At 38.7% G+C, this 22,289-nt stretch overlaps 1 protein-coding gene across 1 annotated transcript in view; it reads right to left on the bottom strand.

The window, feature by feature from the left end:
• Positions 1-51: 51 nt before the first annotated feature.
• obscna (obscurin, cytoskeletal calmodulin and titin-interacting RhoGEF a) overlaps positions 52-22,289 on the bottom strand; it is a 74,551-nt gene continuing 52,313 nt past the window's right edge. The window contains exons 55-83 of the mRNA XM_073867974.1: positions 21,915-22,092; positions 20,532-20,645; positions 19,566-19,733; positions 19,298-19,400; positions 19,084-19,213; positions 18,871-18,979; positions 14,631-14,709; positions 13,371-13,507; positions 13,163-13,275; positions 12,899-13,067; positions 12,657-12,747; positions 11,189-11,389; positions 11,033-11,093; positions 10,868-10,945; positions 9,584-9,755; positions 8,733-8,760; positions 8,476-8,628; positions 8,343-8,388; positions 8,160-8,237; positions 6,296-7,901; positions 6,079-6,216; positions 5,221-5,343; positions 4,942-5,109; positions 4,672-4,777; positions 3,581-3,820; positions 3,205-3,425; positions 2,989-3,085; positions 1,606-1,755; positions 52-1,467 (exon numbers count right to left, since the gene is read on the bottom strand). Coding sequence (XP_073724075.1) covers positions 1,290-1,467; positions 1,606-1,755; positions 2,989-3,085; positions 3,205-3,425; positions 3,581-3,820; positions 4,672-4,777; positions 4,942-5,109; positions 5,221-5,343; positions 6,079-6,216; positions 6,296-7,901; positions 8,160-8,237; positions 8,343-8,388; positions 8,476-8,628; positions 8,733-8,760; positions 9,584-9,755; positions 10,868-10,945; positions 11,033-11,093; positions 11,189-11,389; positions 12,657-12,747; positions 12,899-13,067; positions 13,163-13,275; positions 13,371-13,507; positions 14,631-14,709; positions 18,871-18,979; positions 19,084-19,213; positions 19,298-19,400; positions 19,566-19,733; positions 20,532-20,645; positions 21,915-22,092 — 5,235 coding nt within the window. The 3' untranslated portion in view covers positions 52-1,289. The remainder of the gene's footprint in view (positions 1,468-1,605; positions 1,756-2,988; positions 3,086-3,204; positions 3,426-3,580; positions 3,821-4,671; positions 4,778-4,941; positions 5,110-5,220; positions 5,344-6,078; positions 6,217-6,295; positions 7,902-8,159; positions 8,238-8,342; positions 8,389-8,475; positions 8,629-8,732; positions 8,761-9,583; positions 9,756-10,867; positions 10,946-11,032; positions 11,094-11,188; positions 11,390-12,656; positions 12,748-12,898; positions 13,068-13,162; positions 13,276-13,370; positions 13,508-14,630; positions 14,710-18,870; positions 18,980-19,083; positions 19,214-19,297; positions 19,401-19,565; positions 19,734-20,531; positions 20,646-21,914; positions 22,093-22,289) is intronic.

Here is a 22,289-nt window from a genome sequence, read left to right as displayed (position 1 = left end):
TGAACATTCTGATAATTATTTTAATTTTATTTATTATATAATAGCACTTAGTTGACCAAAGTAGCCTACTTAAAAATTAAAGAGACACACACAAAACAAACAAACAAACAAACCAAAAAGCCAATTAAAAATAATCTTATACAATCATAAACACAAGAAAAATACTCAATTGATATTTTTTTATTAAAAATACGCTCTAAAAATGCTGGGTTGTTCAACCTATGGTTGGTAAAATTTGGACACCCCCAGCTACTGGTTTAAACCAAAAAAATCCATATTTGACACCATCGTAGGTTAAAACAACCCAGAATTTTTTTGTGTACACTTAAATTATATAAATACCACAGAAAATAGTCCCTGACAGAGTAGTGTTTTAATTAACATTTGAAAAATGTAATAACACATTCTACATATGGCTTGTTATATTTTTATTGTCTTATAACAGTATCACACATATATGAGAGATGATGGACTGCATTTAAATAATTGAAATATTATTTAGTCTTTTTAACAAATTCAGTTAAATAATCAAATAAATGTGTATTATCACTATTATGTAAAATTCACATCCCATAAACATATTACTAACTATTGTGTATATAGCCATGCCTAATGTAATACATGATTGTTAGTATTGTCACTACTTGAATGTTTACACTGCAATAATCACAGTCATGCATGTATAACTACATCATGAAACATGTTACATTTAAAGAAAAAAAATAAAGCAATGTTCAACATAATCTTTTTTCCATGTCGGAGAGCAGCACAAAAATAAACTGAACTCTGATTTAGAAAGCACACAACTACACAAAAAGCATTTTCACAGTTTCACACCTAATTCTAAACACCCGAATATATTCTTAAAGGAGACATATCATGGAAAACTTTTCTCATGTTTAAGTGCTAGAATTCTGTCCCCAGTGCTTCTATCAACCTAGAAAATGTGAAAAAGATTAACCCAGTAACTTAGTTTTGGTAAATCATTCTCTGCAAGCATATGAAAAAATAGGTCATTGAAATTTGGCTCCCCTTGTGATGTCAGAAGGGGATAATACCGCCTCTTAATTTGCACTATCCAACCACGGCACTGCCATTTGGTGCAGAGATCAGCTCATTTGCGGTACATTTTTGCTCACACCTAAAAAGTGGCAATTTTAACATGTTATAATTAATTATCTATATGGTATTTTGAGCGAAAACTTCACATATGTACTAAGAGGACACCAAAGATTTATTTGACATCTTAATAAAGTCTTGTGAAATGTCTCCTTTAACATTCATCTGCACTATGAAAGTGGTAGTTTAATTTTTGTGCGGACGTGGTCTCGCTTGACCTCTCTTTCCCTGAGATAGGCCTTCAGCTTGTCTGTTGAGAAGCAGACCACAGATGTGCCATGTTTGGGGGCAGGAAGCTCTCCGTGTATCCATGGGTTTTGGAGGCACTCTGCAGCTGTTGGTCTTGCCCTGATAAAACATGGAGCCACATCAAATACTTGGTAAAATATTAATATTTTACTTATACTATTAAGCCTATTATTTTCACTTGATCACATGTTTACTTTGCTGGGATTTGGATGTAAGCATTATTGCCAAGAATTTTACCAGGCTTTGTTGCTCATTGTGTTCTTCATGAAGTTGATGGCCCCCTCTGACAGGCCTGGATAACAGCGACTCAACTGGATCTTCCCTTTTTTAATGTTCCGATCCCTTTCCCAATTTAAATCAGCATGGAAGGGGTTGTCGGCACTCAACCTATGGGAGAAATGATGTGATTGTAAGGAACATAAAAACAAAACAGCACGGATTCTAGTATTATGACTTAACTTTTAGACTGTTTCTTTTGTTAACTCTTTCCCCGCCAGCGTTTTTAAAAAACAGTTGCCAGCCAGCGCCAGCATTTTTCATGATTTTCACAAAAGTTTAATGCCTTGCAAAAATTTTCTTCTTTAAATATATAAACAAACAATATCAGATGAAAGAACAGACCCTCTGCTTTCAAACAAAAAAAACTGTTTCATCCTACCTTCATTAGTTCTCTTGTAATCACCTCTCAAACATGGGTAGGTTTCATTAAAAACACCCAATTTTGAGCAAAAAACTGAGATAATTCCATTTTTGCGAAGGACTTTTGATAGAGATCAGATGCAGAGCAATCTTTAAAACATACACGGAGTTCTTTCTCTTTCACGTGAGGCGCTACTTCCGGGTTGTATAAGTTGCGGAAGTGCGCCACCTGGTGCATAATAGCGGTATTGCGGAAAGACTGAAAATCTCGTCATTGGCGGGGAAGCGTTTTCTCTTAATTGACGAGATATCTCGTCAATGGGGGCGAAAGAGTTAAGCTATTTCTGTATTTACTGGCCTATAAGTCGCTCCGGAGTATAAGTCGCATCAGTCAAAAATGCGTTTTGAAGAGGAAAATCAATATATAAGTCGCACTGGACTATACGTGGCGTTTATTTAGAAAATGATTTCACAAAATCCAAGCCGAAGAACAGACATTTTATCTGGAAAGACAAGTTATTCAACTAAACAATAGCACAGAACTGCAGGCTGAATAGGTGTCCGAACATGTTAAAGTAACATAAAAAGTTATTTACACGATAAACAATAGCATACAGAACATACCAGGGAGGCTGAATAGGCTAAATTAACACAACAAGCCAAATCAAGTTCAAAAAGGTCCCAAAGTCATTCCGCATCACTGAATCCATTGAATTACATAAATACAGGAGCAGCATAAAGCAGACTCTTGCTGCTGTAGATGGTAATGGTTTCTCTTGGTTCATATGAAATAATTTTGACGCATAAGTCGCACCTGACTGTAAGTTCCAGTACCCGCCAAACTATGAAAAAAGTGCGGCTTATAGTCCAGAAAATACAGTATTTTATAAAATATAATTTTTTGGGCACACTACTCCTTGAACACTTTGATGGCTATTTAATATTGAATTAAAGGTTGAACAAAATTCAACAGGAACTTACATTATAAAAGCCAAAACCCCAATAGCCCAGATATCAGTCTCCGGTCCAACGCCTTGTCCTTCCAAGATCTCAGGAGCTTTAGGAAGAACAATATACCCTAAACAAACAGAATTTTTTATAAACGCATATGTTTTTAATAAGATATTAGAAGGAGTCCCATGTATAATGGACATTGAATGATTAATTACTAAGCATCAGTTTTTAGCTGTGATCTACCTTTGTTATCTGTTATTTCTTTTATGTGCTCAATATTCAGCGCCTGTCCTCGAATGAATTGTTGAGCAGAACCCAAGTCCACAATCTTCACTTTTTGGCCCGACACCAACATGTTGTCCGACTTGAGATCCAGGTGTACAATGCGACGACTGTGCAGATAATCCACAGCGCTGAGAATCTGCTCTAGCAGGTCAGTCACATTCAATTCTCCATACAGGTCCCTAAAAACAAGAATACATGGTAAATTTACTTTTTACAGACACTACAGTTTTCATGCCTTTCAATTGCGTTTCACCTGCATCCATGGATATGATATGGTTTTAAATGTTACGTAATAAATCTGTTACTCCTTTAATATTAGTATTAATACTTTTACCTTTCAGCAAGGTTATAAAGAAGCTCTCGTCCCGAGCACAGTTCCTCTATAAGCACCAGGCAGGTAGGGGTGAGAACGGCCGAATGCAGCTGAACAAGATGCGGGTGGCTTAGCCGGCGAAGCAGCTGATATTCCCTTAAAACCAGTTGCCTCTGCTCTGCTCTGTAGGGTGTCATCTTAGCAGCAAACATCTGGGAGCTGCGGCTGTCCTCACATTGAGTTACAATGCTAAAACGGCCTCTGTCAAATAAGACACAAAACACTTGACATTGTGTACGCATTACTCTGGAGAAATTTTGAGGTTCAACAAATAGTTCGATTTGGGTTTTCAACTATTAATTTAAAGGGACACTCCACTTTTTTTGAAAGCTCCCCTAGAGTTAAATATTTGATTTTTACAATTTTGGGATCCATTCAGCGATCTCCGGGTCAGGCGCTACCACTTTTAGCATGGCTTAGCATTATCCATTGAATCTGATTAAACAATTAGCATCGCTTAAAAATAACCAAATAGTTTCAATATTTTTCCTATTTAAATCTTGGCTCTTTTGTAAACCTGAAACTTATCAAGGGGAATATTTTCGGGCGCTGCGTAATATCATTGCACCTCCTGTAGTCATGTTACATCAGCAAAGTCCTTGATTATTACGCCAGAATAAGAGTATAGTTCCTAGCCTATCTGTCTAGAAAATCGCTACTTTTAAGTTTACGTTGGTCTGTGTACACTTAAAACACCTTGGTTATTTTTGAGCGCGATGCTAATGGTCTAATCAGATTCAATGGATTATGCTAAGCTATGCTAAAAGTGGTACCCAGAGATCTTCAGAATGGATTCCAAAACAATAAAACTCAAAGGTTTAACTGTAGGAAAGCTGGAAAATTAGCTTATTTAAAAAAAAAGTGGAGTGTCCCTTTAACTACATGGTGTTTCCGTAGCTCATTTGGTAGAGCATTGTGTTAACAGCTCAAAACTAACAGCTCAAAACACACAAACTGACATAATGATAAAAATGTACAGCTTGAATGCACTGTTTGTCAGTTTAAAAGTGTGTTACTGTGTAAATAAAATACAGTATGTAACGGTACAGCACCTGTTGATTTCCGAAAGAAAGCTGTAAGACTTTTCTGTGCCAAAACCTCCAGGTACAGTGATTTTTGACCCTAAGGATCCCATCTGAATGAGAGGAATATGCGAGTCTGAAAAAACAATGATGGTTGCAGCTTAGCAATAAGCCAGGCAAGAATTTAAAAACCTGTACTGTAGCTAACATTGTATAAATTCATTTTTAACATTGTATGTTTATGTTGTTGATGCTAAAACCGTCTATAAGTTTATATAAATATTTCCAATCATTCTATACCTTCATAAGGGGTGGCCATAAACGCTGGGGGTGAAGGATCACTAAAAGGGGCCAACCCCGTCTTGGTGATACAGGACACTCTGAATACATATCCTGGTCCTTTTGGAAGGGCATTAGCTGTATAACAACTGTCTGTAACATTCTCAGACAAGTTTCTCCACTCCCCACCTAAAGTAAAGCAGAAATGTTAATGAGACAATATGGCATGCAGTAACGAAATAAACCTATTTGAATGGATCTTCATTTGAATCTTTTTATCAATGTGGTATGAAATCTTACCATTTGCACTATACTGAATGCAATATGTCATGAGCTCATTGGACGGCACTGGTTTCCAGAAAACAAGAGCTCCTCCTCCTGCTAGCTGAACGACATCTGGCCTAGACAGTCTGCCTGGACTTTCTGGAAGAACAATTTAGTGGGTTATATGTGACCCTTTGCCCTTTTCACACAAAGATTATGGAAAATACATGGATAATGTATTTGGGATTTGTCCGGGATCGTTTGATTTTGGTTCATTCATTCACACTGCCAATGATTTTCTGGAATCTGTGCATGCATTTACACGCATACTGTAAAGATCCCGTAAAAACATGTGACGTATTTAAAGGAACAAGACGACTTTTTGGGACTTTAGCTTATTTACTGTATCCCCCAGAGTTAGATAAGTCCATACATACCCGTGCGTCCCATAAATCTGTCTGACGCACCCACCACTAGCCTAGCTTAGCACAAAGACTGGAAGTAAATGGCTCCAGCTAGCATACTGCTCTCAGTAAGTAATGCCAACATTTTCCTATTTATGTTGTGATTTGTATAGTATATGTATACTGTTAAAAGATGGCTGTGTCTCATATGACCTTGTTATTTGTACACGCTGTGATTATACATCACAGCAATAACGCTGGTAGTGACGATTCTCTCAGACCAATCAGCGATCTACATTGTTTTCGCGTCACGTTTTGGTATCAGCTCGGGTTTCTTGGTAAATAAAAGTATTGAGTACTATGTACTGCACCCAGTGGAAAAGCCCCCAAAAGTAAGCTGACCCGACCCAAACCGTGGGGTACTATGCAAAGGAAAAGCGCCATTGAGGAATGAACAATTATGACCAAAGCTGCTGTACAAATCTAATACCTTTGGATTTCTTAAACAGTGGCACTTTTAGGCTGAACAATTTTGACTTTTTCTGAGGACTTTCAGGTGAGGTGGTTGGTGTTGTGGCAAGACTGGAAGTCATTTGGATTCCAGGAGAGGTGTTCTTCACAATTGGTCCTATAAGCAAAGGTTTTGACTTACATTATGCATAACCAATATTATGGTACATCTAAATACTTGTATAACAGTAGCCTACCACCTTTCTTCTTCTCCGCATCTTCTTTGCTTGACTGTCGGCCGAACAGCTTTGTAATGCTGGAGGCAGACGATCGCATCTTCTTTTTCAGGGTTAGTAGAGGAGACCTGGGCTGAGATGTTGCTCCCTCTGCTTGTTTCTTTTCTGAGCCTTCCAGCTGAGGAGAAGAATGGCTCGCCCATGAGTGTTTCCGGAAGATCTTCATAAATCCAGGTTTAGAAGACTTAGGTGGTTTGGCTTGTAGAGCTGGGGCAGAGGCGTGTCTTTGAAGAACCTCTTTGTTCTCTCTTTCTGCTACCGCTGAGGAGCTTCTTCTCAGAGGGAGATTTCTTTTATTAGTGCGCATCTCATTTAATCCAGAGCTCGAACTGTGGGTGCGCTGTCGTGGTGGGGCTTGTGGGAGGTCTTGGCGAAGAGATCTCAGAATTCTTTCCATGTCCTCATCCTCAGAGTCCTGTAGGAGAGAGCATGGGGAGGTCTTTCCAGAAGATCCAGCGATCAAGATCTCATCATATTGGCTGTGGGAGAGTTCTTCATAGGAGCCTGGTCTGCTAGATGCCTCTGAGCCACGGTCAAGCGAGACGCTCTCTCTATCACCCCAATGTTTTGCTTCTTTGATCGCTGGTTGGCTGTCATCCACACTTGACTCTTTGTTTGGTTCTTCAACAGGCTCATTGACCTGCGCTCTTGTCTTTGCCATAATTGGGCTCTTCCTTGAAGAAACCGCTGAAAGTTTCCTTCTCACTTGAACTTCTTGGGTTTTTTCTTCTTCATCAGTGACTTCATCTTGTTTTTGGCTATATTCAACATCATCATCTTCTTCTCCTTGCACCCCAAGCTCAGTTGAAGCTGGACAGCGTTGTGTGTACACATCTAATGATCTGCTTCTTCTCTGCATGTGCGTGTTTGGATGGGCAACGGTCACTCCGCTATCAAATGAGCTTGACTTGAGCATTGACGAATACATTGATGCGTTTCTCTTAGCTTCCATGTCAGGGGAATCTTCCACATACTCTATGAGTGGTTCATTTAGCCTGCCAGAGAGGCTGGCACGTAGGGGCTTGCGGCCACGCTCTTGCTTTCTGGCTTGGGTTTTATCCCGACGCATCATGTGACGAGCAGACATGGGAGAGAGCTGCTCAGAGCTGCAGTAGAAGGTGCTTTTGATCAGGCTACGACGTGGTATGGGTTGACCACCAGCCAATCCCTCTTCTTCCTCAGAAATGTTTTGAGAAGGACTGCTGTCCCTCCGCTCCAAACGGACTGGCTCTGGCGTGAGCCCTCTTGACATGGGAATCACCAGTGGGCCTCTTTCAAGCAAATCTTCCTCATCTTGTCCTTGAGATGCAGGCCTCTTCAACACATAGGCATATGGGTTGTATTCGTCATCTTCCTCCAAATCATCTTCTTCGTCTTGGCTGGCCTGCTGGAAGAAGTCCCAGGCATCTGCTTCATCATACTCTGAGGAGGATCCACTACTTAGGGAAGTGCTGCTGGGTTCATGGGTCTCCCTTGTGGTTGTAATTGAAACGTCACGGATGGGGGCCTCCAACAGCTCTGGGATCGGTCTCAACGTCAGAACAGAGCCGAGACATGTCAAAGAACGCTGTGAGAAACAGTTGAAAATGAGACATGATGGTGGACAACATAACATATGGATAACATTACATGGTGGATAAAATTACATTTCATATGTGAGCCTGCCTGTAAAAACTTTTAGTCATTAAGTCTTTTTTTAATTATGAGATTAGAAGTATCAAACTTTGGAAATTCACAAAAAATGACATTAGCTGGGTTTTAACAGGCAGGTTCACATATAACCAGATGGAGTCATATGGCAGAGAAAATAATTTTTAAATCTCACCTGCCATTTTCTTCTTGAAATAAAAGATCTTAAATTTTTTGTATTGATGTCTTCTGGCTCCTCATCCTCATAATGACCCTACAACATTCATTAAACTTTAAACTAAAAGTTTACTATTATTTTTTATTTATTTATGAATGCAACTCATTTTGTCTACCAAATTTAAAAACAATCACTACTTACTTGAAACCACTCGTGAGTCAAACAGTCGGATGCAGACGGTCTCATTCTGTGAATGCAAAAACAGCAGAAGCTAAGCTGCTGATCAGACATACAAAATCTCCAGATATATCCTTATGCAGTAAGTGGATCTTACTCTGGATCTGGTTGTAAAACCCTGTGTAAAAAGTCCTGTGCCTCCACACTTCTGCTTATGATCTCAGGTGTGTCCCAATACAACAGGCCCTCGGCTACCTTCATAAGCGTGTCACGGTCATTCTCCCCAAAGAAAGGGCAGTGGCAGGTTAAGCTACCAGAAAATAAGTCATTAAACAAGATGAATAACACATCAAACAGGCATGTATGTCCACACACAACTGTTTAAAAAAAAAGATTTGCTTTAAACACACTCACCATAGGTAAGCAATAACACCAAGAGACCTGGAATAAAATTAACACGTATATTGAGAGGTACATACTGAATATGAGGCTAAACACTGTCGCATAGTGATGCAACACTATAACACCATTCTAAATATTGCAGATTTTATTTACTACACACACTCTCAGAAAAAGGTACAAAAGTTATCACTGGGGCGGTACCTTCTTAAAAAGTACACTTTTATACCTAAAAGGTGCATCTTTTTCCTCAAAGATACACATTAGTACCTTAGAGATACATACTGGTACCTCAGATGTACATATCTATACCAAAATAGTGCATATTAAGACCTTTTTAACTCTTTCGCTGCCAGTATTTTTTTTTATTTGCCAGCCAGTGCTAGCATTTTTCATTTTTGACAAAAGTTTAATGCCTTCCAGAAAATACTCTTCTTTAAATATATAAACATACAATATATCAAATGAAAGAACAAGAAAAGAAAGACCTTCAAAAGAAAGACCCTCTGCTTTAAAAAAAGTTTCATCCTACCTTTATTAGTTCTCTTGTAATCACCTCCCAAATATGGGAGCAAAAAGCTGAGATAATTTCATTTTTGTGAAGGACTTTTGATAGAGATCAGATTCAGAGCGATACTCAAATCATACACTGAGTTCTCACTCTTCTTGCATGTGAGGATTTACTTCCGGGTTGCATAAGTGGATAATAGCGATATCGCGGAAAGCCGGAAATACTCATCATTGGCAGGAAAGCGTTTTCTCATAATTGACAATGGTGGCGAAAGAGTTAAAAGGTACCGTCACAGTGACAACTTTTGTATCTTTTTCCGAGAGTGCACTAAACAGCACACACAAATGTACTCATCAGATATCAGTGGCTACTGTAACAGGTTCTTGGTGGACAATCTCTGGAGCAACAAATTCAGGTGTCCCAAACTTGCTGTACTGGTGTCTGGAACTGTCGATCTCTTGACAAAAGCCAAAGTCGCAAATTTTGATGTCTTCTTTTTCTGAGGAGACCATTAGAATATTGTCCGTCTGCAGAGAAGAGAATATAAATAGACAATGTCAGTCCAGTCGGACAGTCATGGGTCAGACGATGCCATATCATGAGCACCATTTTGTACAGTTTTAAAAGATTGTCAGTGTTTGTAAAATATTTGAGTCTTTCTATAGATAATATTTCTTGCCATATCATAACCTCCTAAGACCTGGTGTGTAATACTTAAAGGAACACTCCACTTTTTTTGAAAGTAAGCTACATTTCCAGCTCCCCTAGAGTTTAACATTTGATTTTTACCGTTTTTGAATCCATTCAGCTGCTCTCCGGGTCTGGCGCTACCACTTTTAACATAGCTTAGCATAATCCATTGAATCTGATTAGACCATTAGCATCACGCCTAAAAATAAAAATAACCAAAGAGTTTAAATTTTTCCTATTTAAAATTTGACTCATTTTGGCGTAATAATCAAGGACTTTGCTGCCGTAACATGGCTGCAAGCGGCGCAATGATATTACGCAGCAGACGAAAATAGTCCCCTTAGTATCTTTCAGTAGCAGGGGACTTTTTTCGGGCACTATACATAATATCACTGCGCCGCCAGCAGCCATGTTACATCAGCAAAGTCCTTGATTATTACGATAGAATGAGAGTATAGTTCCTAGCCATATCTGCCTAGAAAAACGCAACTTCTAATTTTCAGTCCGTCTTGGTACACGATCTTACTACAGAAGAGTCAAGTTTTAAATAGGAAAAATATCAAAACTCTTTGCTTATTTTTGAGCGCGATGCTAATGGTCTAATCAAATTCAATGGATTATGCTAAGCTATGCTTAAAGTGAAACCGCCAGACCCAGAGATAAGCTGAATGGATTCCAAAACTGTATAAATACAAAATTAAATGTTTCACTCTAGGGGAGCTGGAAAATTAGGAATAAAGTGGAGTGTCACTTTAAGTCTGTGTAACTGGAACCTGTTGTACACAAACGTGAACACTTACACTGCTTCATGTTCAAAGAAAAATATTTGGTTATTATATTTATTGGTTCTTCCTAACCCCAAATAGCTTGAAAAAATCTAAAATGCAAGCCAAACCAAAGCTCGGGTCTTAGGAGGTTAATGTTTATGCTTATTATTATAATCACTTACTTTGATATCCAGATGCAAGATGTTCATACTGTGTATGTATCCAATACCTTCCAGAATCTGCTGAATATATAACTGGACCTAAAAAGAAATCATAATTGTAACTTAATAGTAGATTGGGTTTGAAACTATTTAGTTCAATGTAACTGAATCATTTCTCAGAATTACCTCCCTCTCTGTAACCGATCCTTTTAAATACAGATGGTCTAATAACCCCTGTGTAGAACATCTGTGGAAATTATTAAAGAGAGGTACAATTTAACCTCTAATATCTAAAAGGCTAAAATTTAAAACAATTGGACTAATAAAAAAAAGTGGTCATACAATTCAATAACCAACACCAGTGTGCGTCGTGTGGAGAAAAAGTCCAGGAGACACGCGAGTCTCCGGTGAGCCAAACGAGACAGTAGATCTCGCTCCTGGAAAGCTCTGGTCCTCGTGTTGCTTCTGAGGGGAAGGAACTTTGCAGCAAAGCACTCACCACTCGCCCTGTGTATGACTTTTTTAACCACCCCGAAGGTGCCCCTGTGTTTTTAAGAAAAATTAAAACAACTTTTTTTCATAAAACTACTCACATTTAGAATAAGACTGATATTACCTATTGCCTCATTGTTTTTATGACATTGATAAAAGGATTTCACGCATACTACTTACATAAACAGAGTTCAGGTTAGCTTGCATTAACAGTTTAAGCCACAGGTTTTTTTTTACTTTTTAATGGCTGGCAGTAGAGGTCTTCTCGGGTCCAAAGAAATGTACCCGACCAAACCTGACGGGCATAAATAATTTTTTAAAAGAAAGATCCAACCCGAGACAAACCCGATAAAATTGGACCCGAGTCCGACCCTTTCATTTGTTATCTGACAACGACACCCAGGTAAACGTAAACTTACATTTAAAATTGACTGAAATGTCTGTCTCAACGGAAATTAACCTACCACCCGCCGCACAATGCCGCAAGCACTCTTGCGAACAGAGGAGAGGTTTGAAAGGACATTGATGCACACACGCGAGATAGTTCAGGTCTTCTCGAGTCCGTTCGGCAAAAACACATTGATTTTAAATTACCTGAGACCCGATGGTGCTATTATTGTACCCAACCCGTGTCGGATGCACGTGTGAATCATTTAAACCGGAACCCGATCAGGTCGGACCTCAGTTTTTTGGATCTAAGTGGACCCGTGACGACCTCTAGCTGGCAGGGACCCCCACATACAGTATGATGAACCTTTAGCGAGGGACCCCTTACCAAAATATATATATATATATATATATATATCCATATTTTATATAAAGAAACATTTAAACTTGGTTCTATAAATAGTAATTGTGATATTATAAAGACAGCAAATTGTTTACAAACTTAAATAATTCGCTACATTTAGGTTTTTCTTTTTTCTCTTGAAATTGTCTGGGGACCCCTTGGAGCCTTGGACCCTGTGGGTCTCTGGACTCAAGAGCAAGTTGGTGATTCATCTTAAACCAAAGTTCCTCGATTTTCTTAAAGGAACCGCATGTAGGATTGTGGCCAAAACTGGTATTGCAATCACAAAACTTGTGGCTAAAACTGGTACTGCAATCACACAACTGGTGGCCAATACACAAAATGACAACATAAACATCAGTTGAGGGCTGCAACTCCACTTTTTAAATGACAATATCCTGGCCAGACCACTGTTGGCAGTGATATAAGTATTTGAAATTAAAATGATTTCTTAATGTCTAGTGACATATCAGGGCCATTTTATAATTAATTGATATAAATTTCTTACATACTGTTCCTTTAAATTACCTTCCTATTTCTTCATAGACATCATATACACAGTGCAGTTTTCGCCTTTTTGCTAACTTTGCCTCTTTATCCTCCTCAATGTCTTCAGGACCTGAAAAATAAACAGTAAATGGATTAATGGATTAATTCATTAATATTACCGCCACTTATCCAATGCAGTTTCAAAATTAGTAGTCCACATGCATTCTTTAAAGATGAAAAGAATGATTGATATTACTAAGATGTCTGTAATTGACTTTCACCTGCATCAACAGTGAGTTTGGCATGGCAAGAGGTTTGTCCAAAACTGTTGCTGGCTAAGCAGGTGTAGGTACCGCAATCCTCTGTGCAAGTGTCCAGCAAAGTAAGAGAGCATCGTGCATTACTGTGGACTATCTCTGTGTGCTCATTGGCTGAGATTTCCCGGCCATCCTGTAGGTACATTCAGTCAAACGAGTTTCATTGCATTGGCTGTTTCCATCGTGAGAATATCAATACGCAGTTTTACCATTTTGCTTTGATAATACCTTAACCCACTTAATCTCTGGGATAGGCTGGCCAGTAATAATGGCAGTGAATGTCGCTGGCTGACCGGGCCGGACGGTTAAGTCTTCTGTGGCAACCTGAACAGCAGGAGGTTCTGAAGAAACAAACATTGCATTGACAAATGAGTCAGGTAATACTTAATGTTTCTCTTTAAGTGCTTAAAAATGTATACAGATTTAGAAATATCACCTGTTAGCATGTCTTCCTCAGTGTCTGAATAGATATGCGATTCCTCATGGCACATGGATCGCTCTTCAGTCTGTATCTGTTGCTCTGCATCATGCTGTTGTTCAACAGTGTGTGCTTCTCCAACATCGGCAGCAGGTCTTGCCACGAGAAATTAAAATAACATTACCAAATTACCTGAATATCACTTGAATGTCAAAAACAAAAATTTTCATATTTGTGGAAAGTTAAAGGAATATTCCATTTTCTTAAAAGAAAAATCCAGATAATTTACTTACCACCATGTCATCCAAAATGTTGATGTCTTTCTTTGTTCAGTCGAGAAGAAATTATGTTTTTTGAGGAAAACATTGCAGGATTTTTCTCATTTTAATGGACTTTAATAGACACCAACAATTAACACTTAACTCAACACGTAACAGTTTTTTTCAACGGAGTTTCAAAGCACAACTTCTCGTCTAGATCTGGTCGTGATGCGCCAGGTGACCCCACGCAATACGTCATGACGTCAGGAGGTCACAGAGGACGAACGCGAAACTCCGCCCCAGTGTTTACAAGTGCTTTGAAAGAGGACCGTTCCTACGTTGTTGTATGTCAACTGATACTAATTAATGTCTTTGTGTCAGATTATTGTTTACTATGGTCCGCAAATGTGCGTTTTATATATGTAACACGTGACCATCCCTACGTCACTACACATTTACGTTAGGTCGCGCTGGACCGGACCTAGACAAAAAGTTGTGGTTTAAAAGAGCACATTTTTTATTTTTCTTGTCAAAAATGACAATCGTTTCGCTAGACAAGACCCTTATGCCTCGTTTGGGATTGTTTATAGTCCTTTGAAACTCCGTTGAAAAAAAACTGTTACGTGTTGAGTTAAGTGTTAATTGTTGGTGTCTATCAAAGTCCATTAAAACAAGACAAATCCTGCAATGCTTTCACCAAAAAACGCAACCTCCTCTCGACCGAACAAAGACAGACATCAACATTTTGGATGACATGGTGGTGAGTAAATTATCTGGATTTTTCTTTTAAGAAAATTGAATATTCCTTTAAGGCTATTCTCATTATGGACAATAACAATAAAAATATGGATAAAAAATGTTCCAGATAAAAGAGAATAGCAGAGTTCACCACAACTACAAATGATAAAAATATATTGTTGGATCACTTTTTTACCCCCCATTATGAAGTATGCTCTTTAATCTATTTCTAATAAGACAGTGCTTATAGCCATATGTGAATGAGTATAGGTGAACTCACGGATCAGGGTATGCAGGTTGAAAGAGTATACTGAACAGGTTCTTCACAAAGGAACTGGACCAACTTTCTGATTGGGGCTCTACTGAAAACCAAAAGCAGCATGTCATATTGATTGAACACTGTTTTTCATCTGTTTATCCCATGTCACTAGTACAAGCAATAATAATTCATATGCTTCTTCATACCTGTTTATGGTTGAAATGAAACCTAATATCATAAAATGGCTTTATTTAATTTAAAGGATTCGACAACTTAAAGGCACAATATGTAAGTTTTTTTATCAGAAATTTAAGGATTTGTATTTTATATAATGGCCCTACCTATCAATGACAAAATATTGACGCTATCCTCAATCTCCCGTTCACCCTGTAGCCCAAGACAGCTTTCCCACTAAAGCTAAGCAGGGCTGAGCCTGGTCAGTACTTGGATGGGACACCAGCTGTGAAAACCAGGTTGCTGCTGGTAGAGGTGTTAGTGAGACCAGTACGGGGTGCTCACCCTGTCGTCTGTGTGGGTCCTAACACCCCAGTATAGTGATGGGGACACTATACTGTCAAAAAAGCACCGTCCTTCGGATGAGACGTTAAACCGAGGTCCTGACTCTCTGTGGTCATTAAAAATCCCAGGATGTTCTTCGAAAAAGAGTAGGGGTGTGCCCCGGCATCCTGGCCAAACTTGCCCATTGGCCTACTAATCATCCCTCATACTAAATGGCTATATCACTCTATCTCCTCTCCACTAATAAGCTGGTGAGTGGTGGGTGTTCTGGCGCAATATGGCTGCCGTCGCATCATCCAGGTGGATGCTGCACATTGGTGGTGGTGGAGGAGATTCCCCCGTTCATATGTAAAGCGCTTTGAGTACTGAGAAAAAGCTCTATATAAATGTAAGGAATTATTATTATTAATCTCCCGTTATAGGCAGAGTGTGTGGGGTAGGGGGGCACTGCCCCCAGACCGGAGCCAATTATGCTTTTGTTTGAACTATTAATGAAATAGAAATAGAATAGAATTCATATTTTATTTTTCTAATCTTAATCTTAATATTTTAATGGGTAGACCAGTTCAACCATATATAAAAACCATTAAGCTGCATTTTCTTACTAATTCTAAAATATTGCAGTACCCTTGTTTGCCAGTAGTTTCCCCCAAGCACAAACGCGAAACTCCGCCTATGTCTTCCATTAGTGATTGGGACGAGACCGCCTATGCCGAGTCCAGACCAAGTCTTTGAAGGGTCGAGACCGAGTTGAGACCGAGTCCGTTGGTTTTCAAATACAGTCGAGTCAGAGTCAAGACCAAGTCTTTGAGGAAGCAAGTCTGAGTCAAGACAGAGTCGAGACCAAGACCATAAAAGCATGTCAGTTTTCATATTCATGATTTAATATCACTCCAGTTAATAATCAACAGTTAGGCCTACAGACTAAGCTAGATTGGGAATTGTTTAGAGGAGCAGTCTTAATATGGACTATGCTTTTACTATCATAAAAAATCCCTATCACATGCATCATCTTCTGCCTACATTTCTAGAGATAAATAAACGGTTCTGATAACAGTATCTTTGCATTGCACCATGGGATGTCATTTTCAAATAATGCCCGTCAACACTGCATTTTATTATTGTTATGTGTTGTGTGTGTTTTTTTTTATATGAACATAAAAAATGCGTTAGTCTTGAGGACTCAATCTGAAATTACGAATCCTTCTCCTCCCACTGTGGTCCGAGACAGAGGCAAGACCGAATCTTTGAAGGAACAAGTCCGAGACGAGTCCGAGAAAGCAGAAATCGGTCTCGAGACTGGACTCGAGTACTACATCACTATCTTCCATCGTTCCAATCTCATGCACCGTATCATCAAATTTTGTTACTGTTTTGAAAATGAGACTTCTAGTGACAAAAACTTACATATTGTGCCTTTAATACATTTTGTGTGGTAGAGGGTGAAGTAAATTGTATCAAAACAACCACTATTTTTACAAGTCACACACATCACCTCTTATTATTTAAAGGAATATTCCATTTTCTAAAAGAAAAATCCAGATAATTTACTCACCACCATGTCATCCAAAATGTTGATGTCTTTCTTTGTTCAGTCGAAAAGAAATTATGTTTTTTGAGGAAAACATTGCAGGATTTTTCTCATTTTAATGGACTTTAATAGAGCCCAACACTTAATACTTAACTCAACACTTAACAGTTTTTTTCAACGGAGTTTCAAATGACCATAAACAATCCCAAACGAGGCACAAGGGTCCCATCCAGCGAAACGATTGTCATTCTTGACAAGAAAAACAAAAAATATCCACTTTTAAACCACAACTTCTCGTCTAGATCCAGTCGTGATGCGCCAGCGTGACCCAAAGTGTTTACAAATGTGTTGAAAGAGGACCGTTCCTACGTTGTTATATGTCAACTGATACTAATTAATGTCTTTGTGTCAGTTTATTATTTACAATGGTCCGCAAATGTGCGTTTTATATATGTAACACGTGACCTCCCTACGTCACTACGCATTTACGTAAGGTCGCGCTGGACCGGACCTAGACGAAAAGTTGTTGTTTAAAAGAGCACATTCCTTATTTTTCTAATCGTTTCGCTACACTCTAAAAACAAACGGTGCCACACAGCACCAAAAGTGGCTCCCCGCCCGCAACCACAGAAGAACCGCCTCCAGCGCCACACAGCACCGGTGAAGCACCAGTGAAGCACCCGTGCAGAACCAAATAGAGGCCATATAGCACCACATATGGTTCTACATAGCACTATTTCGTTCTACACAGGTGCTTCACTGGTGCTTCACCGGTGCTATATGGCACTAAAAACGGTTCTTCTATGATTACGAGCAAAGAACCACTTTTGGTGCTATATAGCACCGTTTGTTTTTAGAGTGCAGACAAGACCGTAACGCCTTGTTTGGGATCGTTTATAGACCTTTGAAACTCCGTTGAAAAAAACTGTTAAGTGTTGAGTCAAGTATTAAATGTTGGGCTCTATTAAAGTCCTTTAAATGAGAAAAATGCTGCAATGTTTTCCTCAAAAAACATAATTTCTTCTCGACTGAACAAAGAAAGACATCAACATTTTGGATGACATGGTGGCGAGTAAATTATCTGGATTTTTCTTTTAAGAAAATGGAATATTCCTTTAAGATAATATAAAAGTAAATACTCGCTAGTGATAAATAACTACTTTTCTTTGTAAAACAACCTTTTCTACCTAATCACTTAATTTAGCTTAAATTAAAGAGATCATTGGTGACATATGTTTGTACTGCTTATCTAAATTTGCTATTAAAAAATCACTTACCTTTACAATCCCAAGCATAAAAACAAAACAAGACACGGCTTAGCCATTATTGATCAGCAGTTTAAATAACAGCGCACATGTATAGAGAACAGCAGCACAAGATGCCACTTGGCAACATCTGCAGCAAGGCTTGAGTCTAAGCACATGACCAGCTTTGAAGATGATGAACTGGCAAATTAGCAGAGCATGCACAGACCAAAAAACACTAAGAAAAGGCACAAAAACAAAAATATGAAGAAAAACAGCAGAAGAGTGAAAGAAGATAGAGAGAACTATGTGCATGCGGAGTGTCTGGGCATCTCCATCACTGTGAGGACACTTACATGATGATGGTTTGAATCGGATCTTTAGACTCCTGCTCTGGGACTATAAAAGGAAGTGGGATGGAAAGTATGATGTTAACAGGATGATTGACAGGTGTTCAAAGACCGCGTATGAACCTCTTTTAGCATGTGGCATAAATGAAATAGTATGACCGCATGGGTACAGTATGGGTACATGTATGTTTTTCATTAAAATTTATATGTATGATATATAATGACATCAATAGCATGCAGTTTCAAAACCAAAAGAATTAAAGACAAATAAATATTAATCAAAGCATCTACGTACATATGATGTACATATGATGTTTGAATGGTGAGTAGATATTTCAATATCTACAATAAAGATGACAAATGAGTAGCTAAGATATGGTAAACTGTGGTGGTGTACTTTTATGGTCTCATAGAAGCAATGCCTAATGGTTAGCTGATGTGTGAAATGAATATGATCTGGTGTTTTGTGATGAAACACGAAAACAGGTGTAACAGAAGGTGGGCACGGAGGTGGTCTGAGTTGCTGGTAACTGTGGTATGTGCTCCTTCAAGCTTACTTTACTGGCCGAATCTCCATCTTAAATGTTAACTGTTGTTCACCTTCTTCTTCATCCTACCTGAATGAGGGGAAGTTTGTGTTTGGTTTTGGGTGCTGGGTGTAACCATTGAGGGGGCTGAAGAACAAAGCTCAGCTTTACACTTGGCACTTCCAACTTCATTAAGAAGCTACATCATAAACACAAGGACACAAATGATCATAAATGGCATACATGATAAAATTCATAAAAAAATGGAAATAGTGTCCATGTGCATTTGATTTCTTTTGGTACCTCACACTGATATTGACCCAAATCTGACTCTTCAGCTCTCTTTATAGTGAGGGTAAGACTCCCCGTTTGCACGTCGGACTGAATCTGATGCTTCTCGTTATTTTCAAGCTCAATGCCATCCTTAAACCACCTGGGCATATGGATAACAGCGGTGCGTGTTTTGCCAAAACACAGTTAAGGTAATATCAATATGAGCGAATGCAGTAGGCTTTACCTTACTGATGGGAAAGGAGTTGATTTTGTGGAGCACTTGAACTGGACATCCTGGCCCTTCACAAGCTGTGTGTTCTGTAGTCTGGTTCTGAAGCTTGGAGGAACTGGAGGACACAAACTGATTTGTTAAATTTTGATTAAAAAAAAAACTTCTCAAGTTTCTTTCCATGTCATCTTTAAAGGAATACAAATACAAGATATTTGGATGGTAGTACATTTGAGATTTTATGAAAGCATGATGAAAATGGTTTCTGAGTAAATAAACAGACCATCGATCATGACGTTAGCCAGACTGCTTGCGTTGCCTGCAAGACTGGTTGCATAACACATGTATTGACCCGAGTCTGCCACTGTGACCCCAGTCAGTACAAGATAACAGGCACCCAACTGTCCTTCTGATGTAATGTGATGTTGGTCATCCTTCACAGCATAACCATCTGAAAAAACACATTTAGTGTGGTCCCAAAAATCTGAGAACAATTGGAAAATACTTCTACTATGCTTTCTTTTATGTGCATAATTTATAATAAAAATAGTTGCAAAGTAGGTCATGCTATATATCAGTGGCGGCCGGTGTCTTCTTTTTTCGAGGGTGCTCGATGCGAAGTTCGTCACAACATGTATGTAGCCCGTCATGTGTGTGGTTCCTTTGTTTCAAAATATGTGTTCTGCACATCGAGAGATCATGTGTGCATTATGTGTTTTGTCAAAATAAGTGCCTGCTGCAGACGCGTCTAAAAGGTTTAAAAGAGACGCTCGCGTTTGCCAGATAATCTCATGAGTAATCAGAGTTTACTGTTAAGGGAGTGTCTTGCGTGTATTTTTTTTAACCTGAGCGTCTTTAATCTTAAACAGTTTTGACGTGTGTGCAGCAGGCACCCATTCCGACAAAACACGCGACGCACATGGTTTACATGACGCAACAAACACATATTTTGAAAACGCAACACACGACTCTCTGAACACTAATTTTGAATTAGCGCCCCTCGGATGAGCAGTCACGAGCCGCCACTGCTGTATATACACTATAACAATTAGAGTTACAGTAAATGTTATATGTAAAAAAAATTATCATTTGATATGTCCCCTTTTTGCTTTAATGACAGAATGCATTTGAGCTGCCCATGGATTTCACACGTGTGTGTGATGATCCATGTTATTCCAGAATTGATGATCCATATAATTCCAGCATTTGAAAATGTTTAAAAGGGAATCTTGTTTACAATAAAATTTACCTTTAAACCACTTTATTACTGGTCTAGGTGTCCCAATGATCTTGCAAGAAAGTTTGACAGTTTGCCCAAGTTTCGCTGAGAAATCAATAAGATGCTGCTGAAAGCAAGGAGCACCTGTAAAAATAAACACATTTTTGTTATTTAAAATATGCATTAAAGGAAAACACCCGTTTTTCAATATTTTACTATGTTCTTGTGATAAATTAATATATAGCTATCTTTTTTCAATGTGTGCACTTAATCTTGGTACAGCGCTCTTGAATGTGTTAGCATTTAGCCTAGCCCCATTCATTCCCATGGCTCCAAACAAAAGTTTTATTTTGTGCCACCATACTTACTCGTGTAACTACTCATGTAACAGTTTTTAAATAGGGAAAACATGGAAGTGTTTGGTGGCTTCTAAATTCATCCCTGTTTGGAGCCATAGGAATGAATGGGGCTAGGCTAAATGCTAACACATTGACGAGGCGCTGTAAAAAGATTAAAACTGCACGCATTGAAAAAAAGATAGGTATGTATTAATTTGTCTAAGTTGAGGTAAGAACATAGTAAAATATTGAAAAACGGTGGTGTTTCCTTTAAAGGTGCAGTTTGTTAATTTTAGCGGCATCTAGTGGTGAGGTTGCGAATTGCAACCAACGGCTGAGTCCACTGCTCACCCCTCGCTTTTGAAACACATAGAGAAGCTACAATAGCCACCACCGGACAAACATGCCATCCTCGGAGACAACTTAGTAAAAACACTTTGTCCGTTAAAGGAATAGTCTACTCATTTTCACTCCCAAAAGTGCTATTACGCCATAAAATATAGTTCCTCTTTTAAATCCGCTTAGAAAAGCGCTAGGTTTTATTTTGTACCACCAAACTTGCTCGTATAACTACTCGTCTTAAATAGGAAAAACGTTGATGTGTTTGGTCACTTCTAAGTTTATCTCTAAATGGTACCATTGAATGAATGGGGCTAAGCTAAATGCTATCGAAGCGTCGCAGCGCGCTCCAGCGCTTACGTGCATGCTCACAGATGATAGAGGGATGTATCAACAATTCTTAGTTAAGGTAATAACATATTTTAATATTGAAAATGAGTAGACTATTCCTTTAAGGGCTTCTGTAGAAATATGGCGGCACAAAATGGCGACTTCCATGTATGGGGACCCTCGGTGTATGTAGATAAAAACGTCTTATTCTAAGGTAAAAACCACATAACGGTTCATTATAAAAGGTAATTATACACCCCTGATAATATAGTTGTGTATATGATTTTGCATTTCTGTCAAGAGATTCTTCTACAAATTACCACACTGCACCTTTAAAAACGAATCACCATTTCAATGCATAAATGAATAATGCATAAATAAATAACTGTCACGGGTCTTAACTTACTCCAAGCATGTTGTCTGGCACGCTGCTGTAGATCTCTCAGATCTTTAAGCCAGGAGAGGCAGAGGAGAACGGTTCGAGTCTGCAGAACAATCTTTCTCACCATTCCCCGATGCTCATGACACAGAATAAATGATCTGTCATTGCCTTCCACTGTATCCTTTACATCAACATCACTTAACTGGGAAGAAACACAGATCGGATTCAGGATGAGTGTGACATGCTGTTGAATTTATATTTCTTTTTTATTTCAGTTCGTAACAAAATCTGTGCTAGAAACTTTAAAAAGGAATGCTTTAGTGTCTGGTAAGTAGACCTATGTCGATTTCTATTAAGAAACTGACATATGTGGGTTGTCTATATAGTTACACTGCAAAA

The sequence above is a fragment of the Misgurnus anguillicaudatus genome, chromosome 5 (genome assembly GCF_027580225.2).
Source record: "Misgurnus anguillicaudatus chromosome 5, ASM2758022v2, whole genome shotgun sequence".
NCBI classification, from domain to species: Eukaryota; Metazoa; Chordata; class Actinopteri; order Cypriniformes; family Cobitidae; genus Misgurnus; species Misgurnus anguillicaudatus.
Note: the sequence above shows the minus strand (reverse complement) of the source record. Positions and strands in the feature narration are given on the sequence as shown.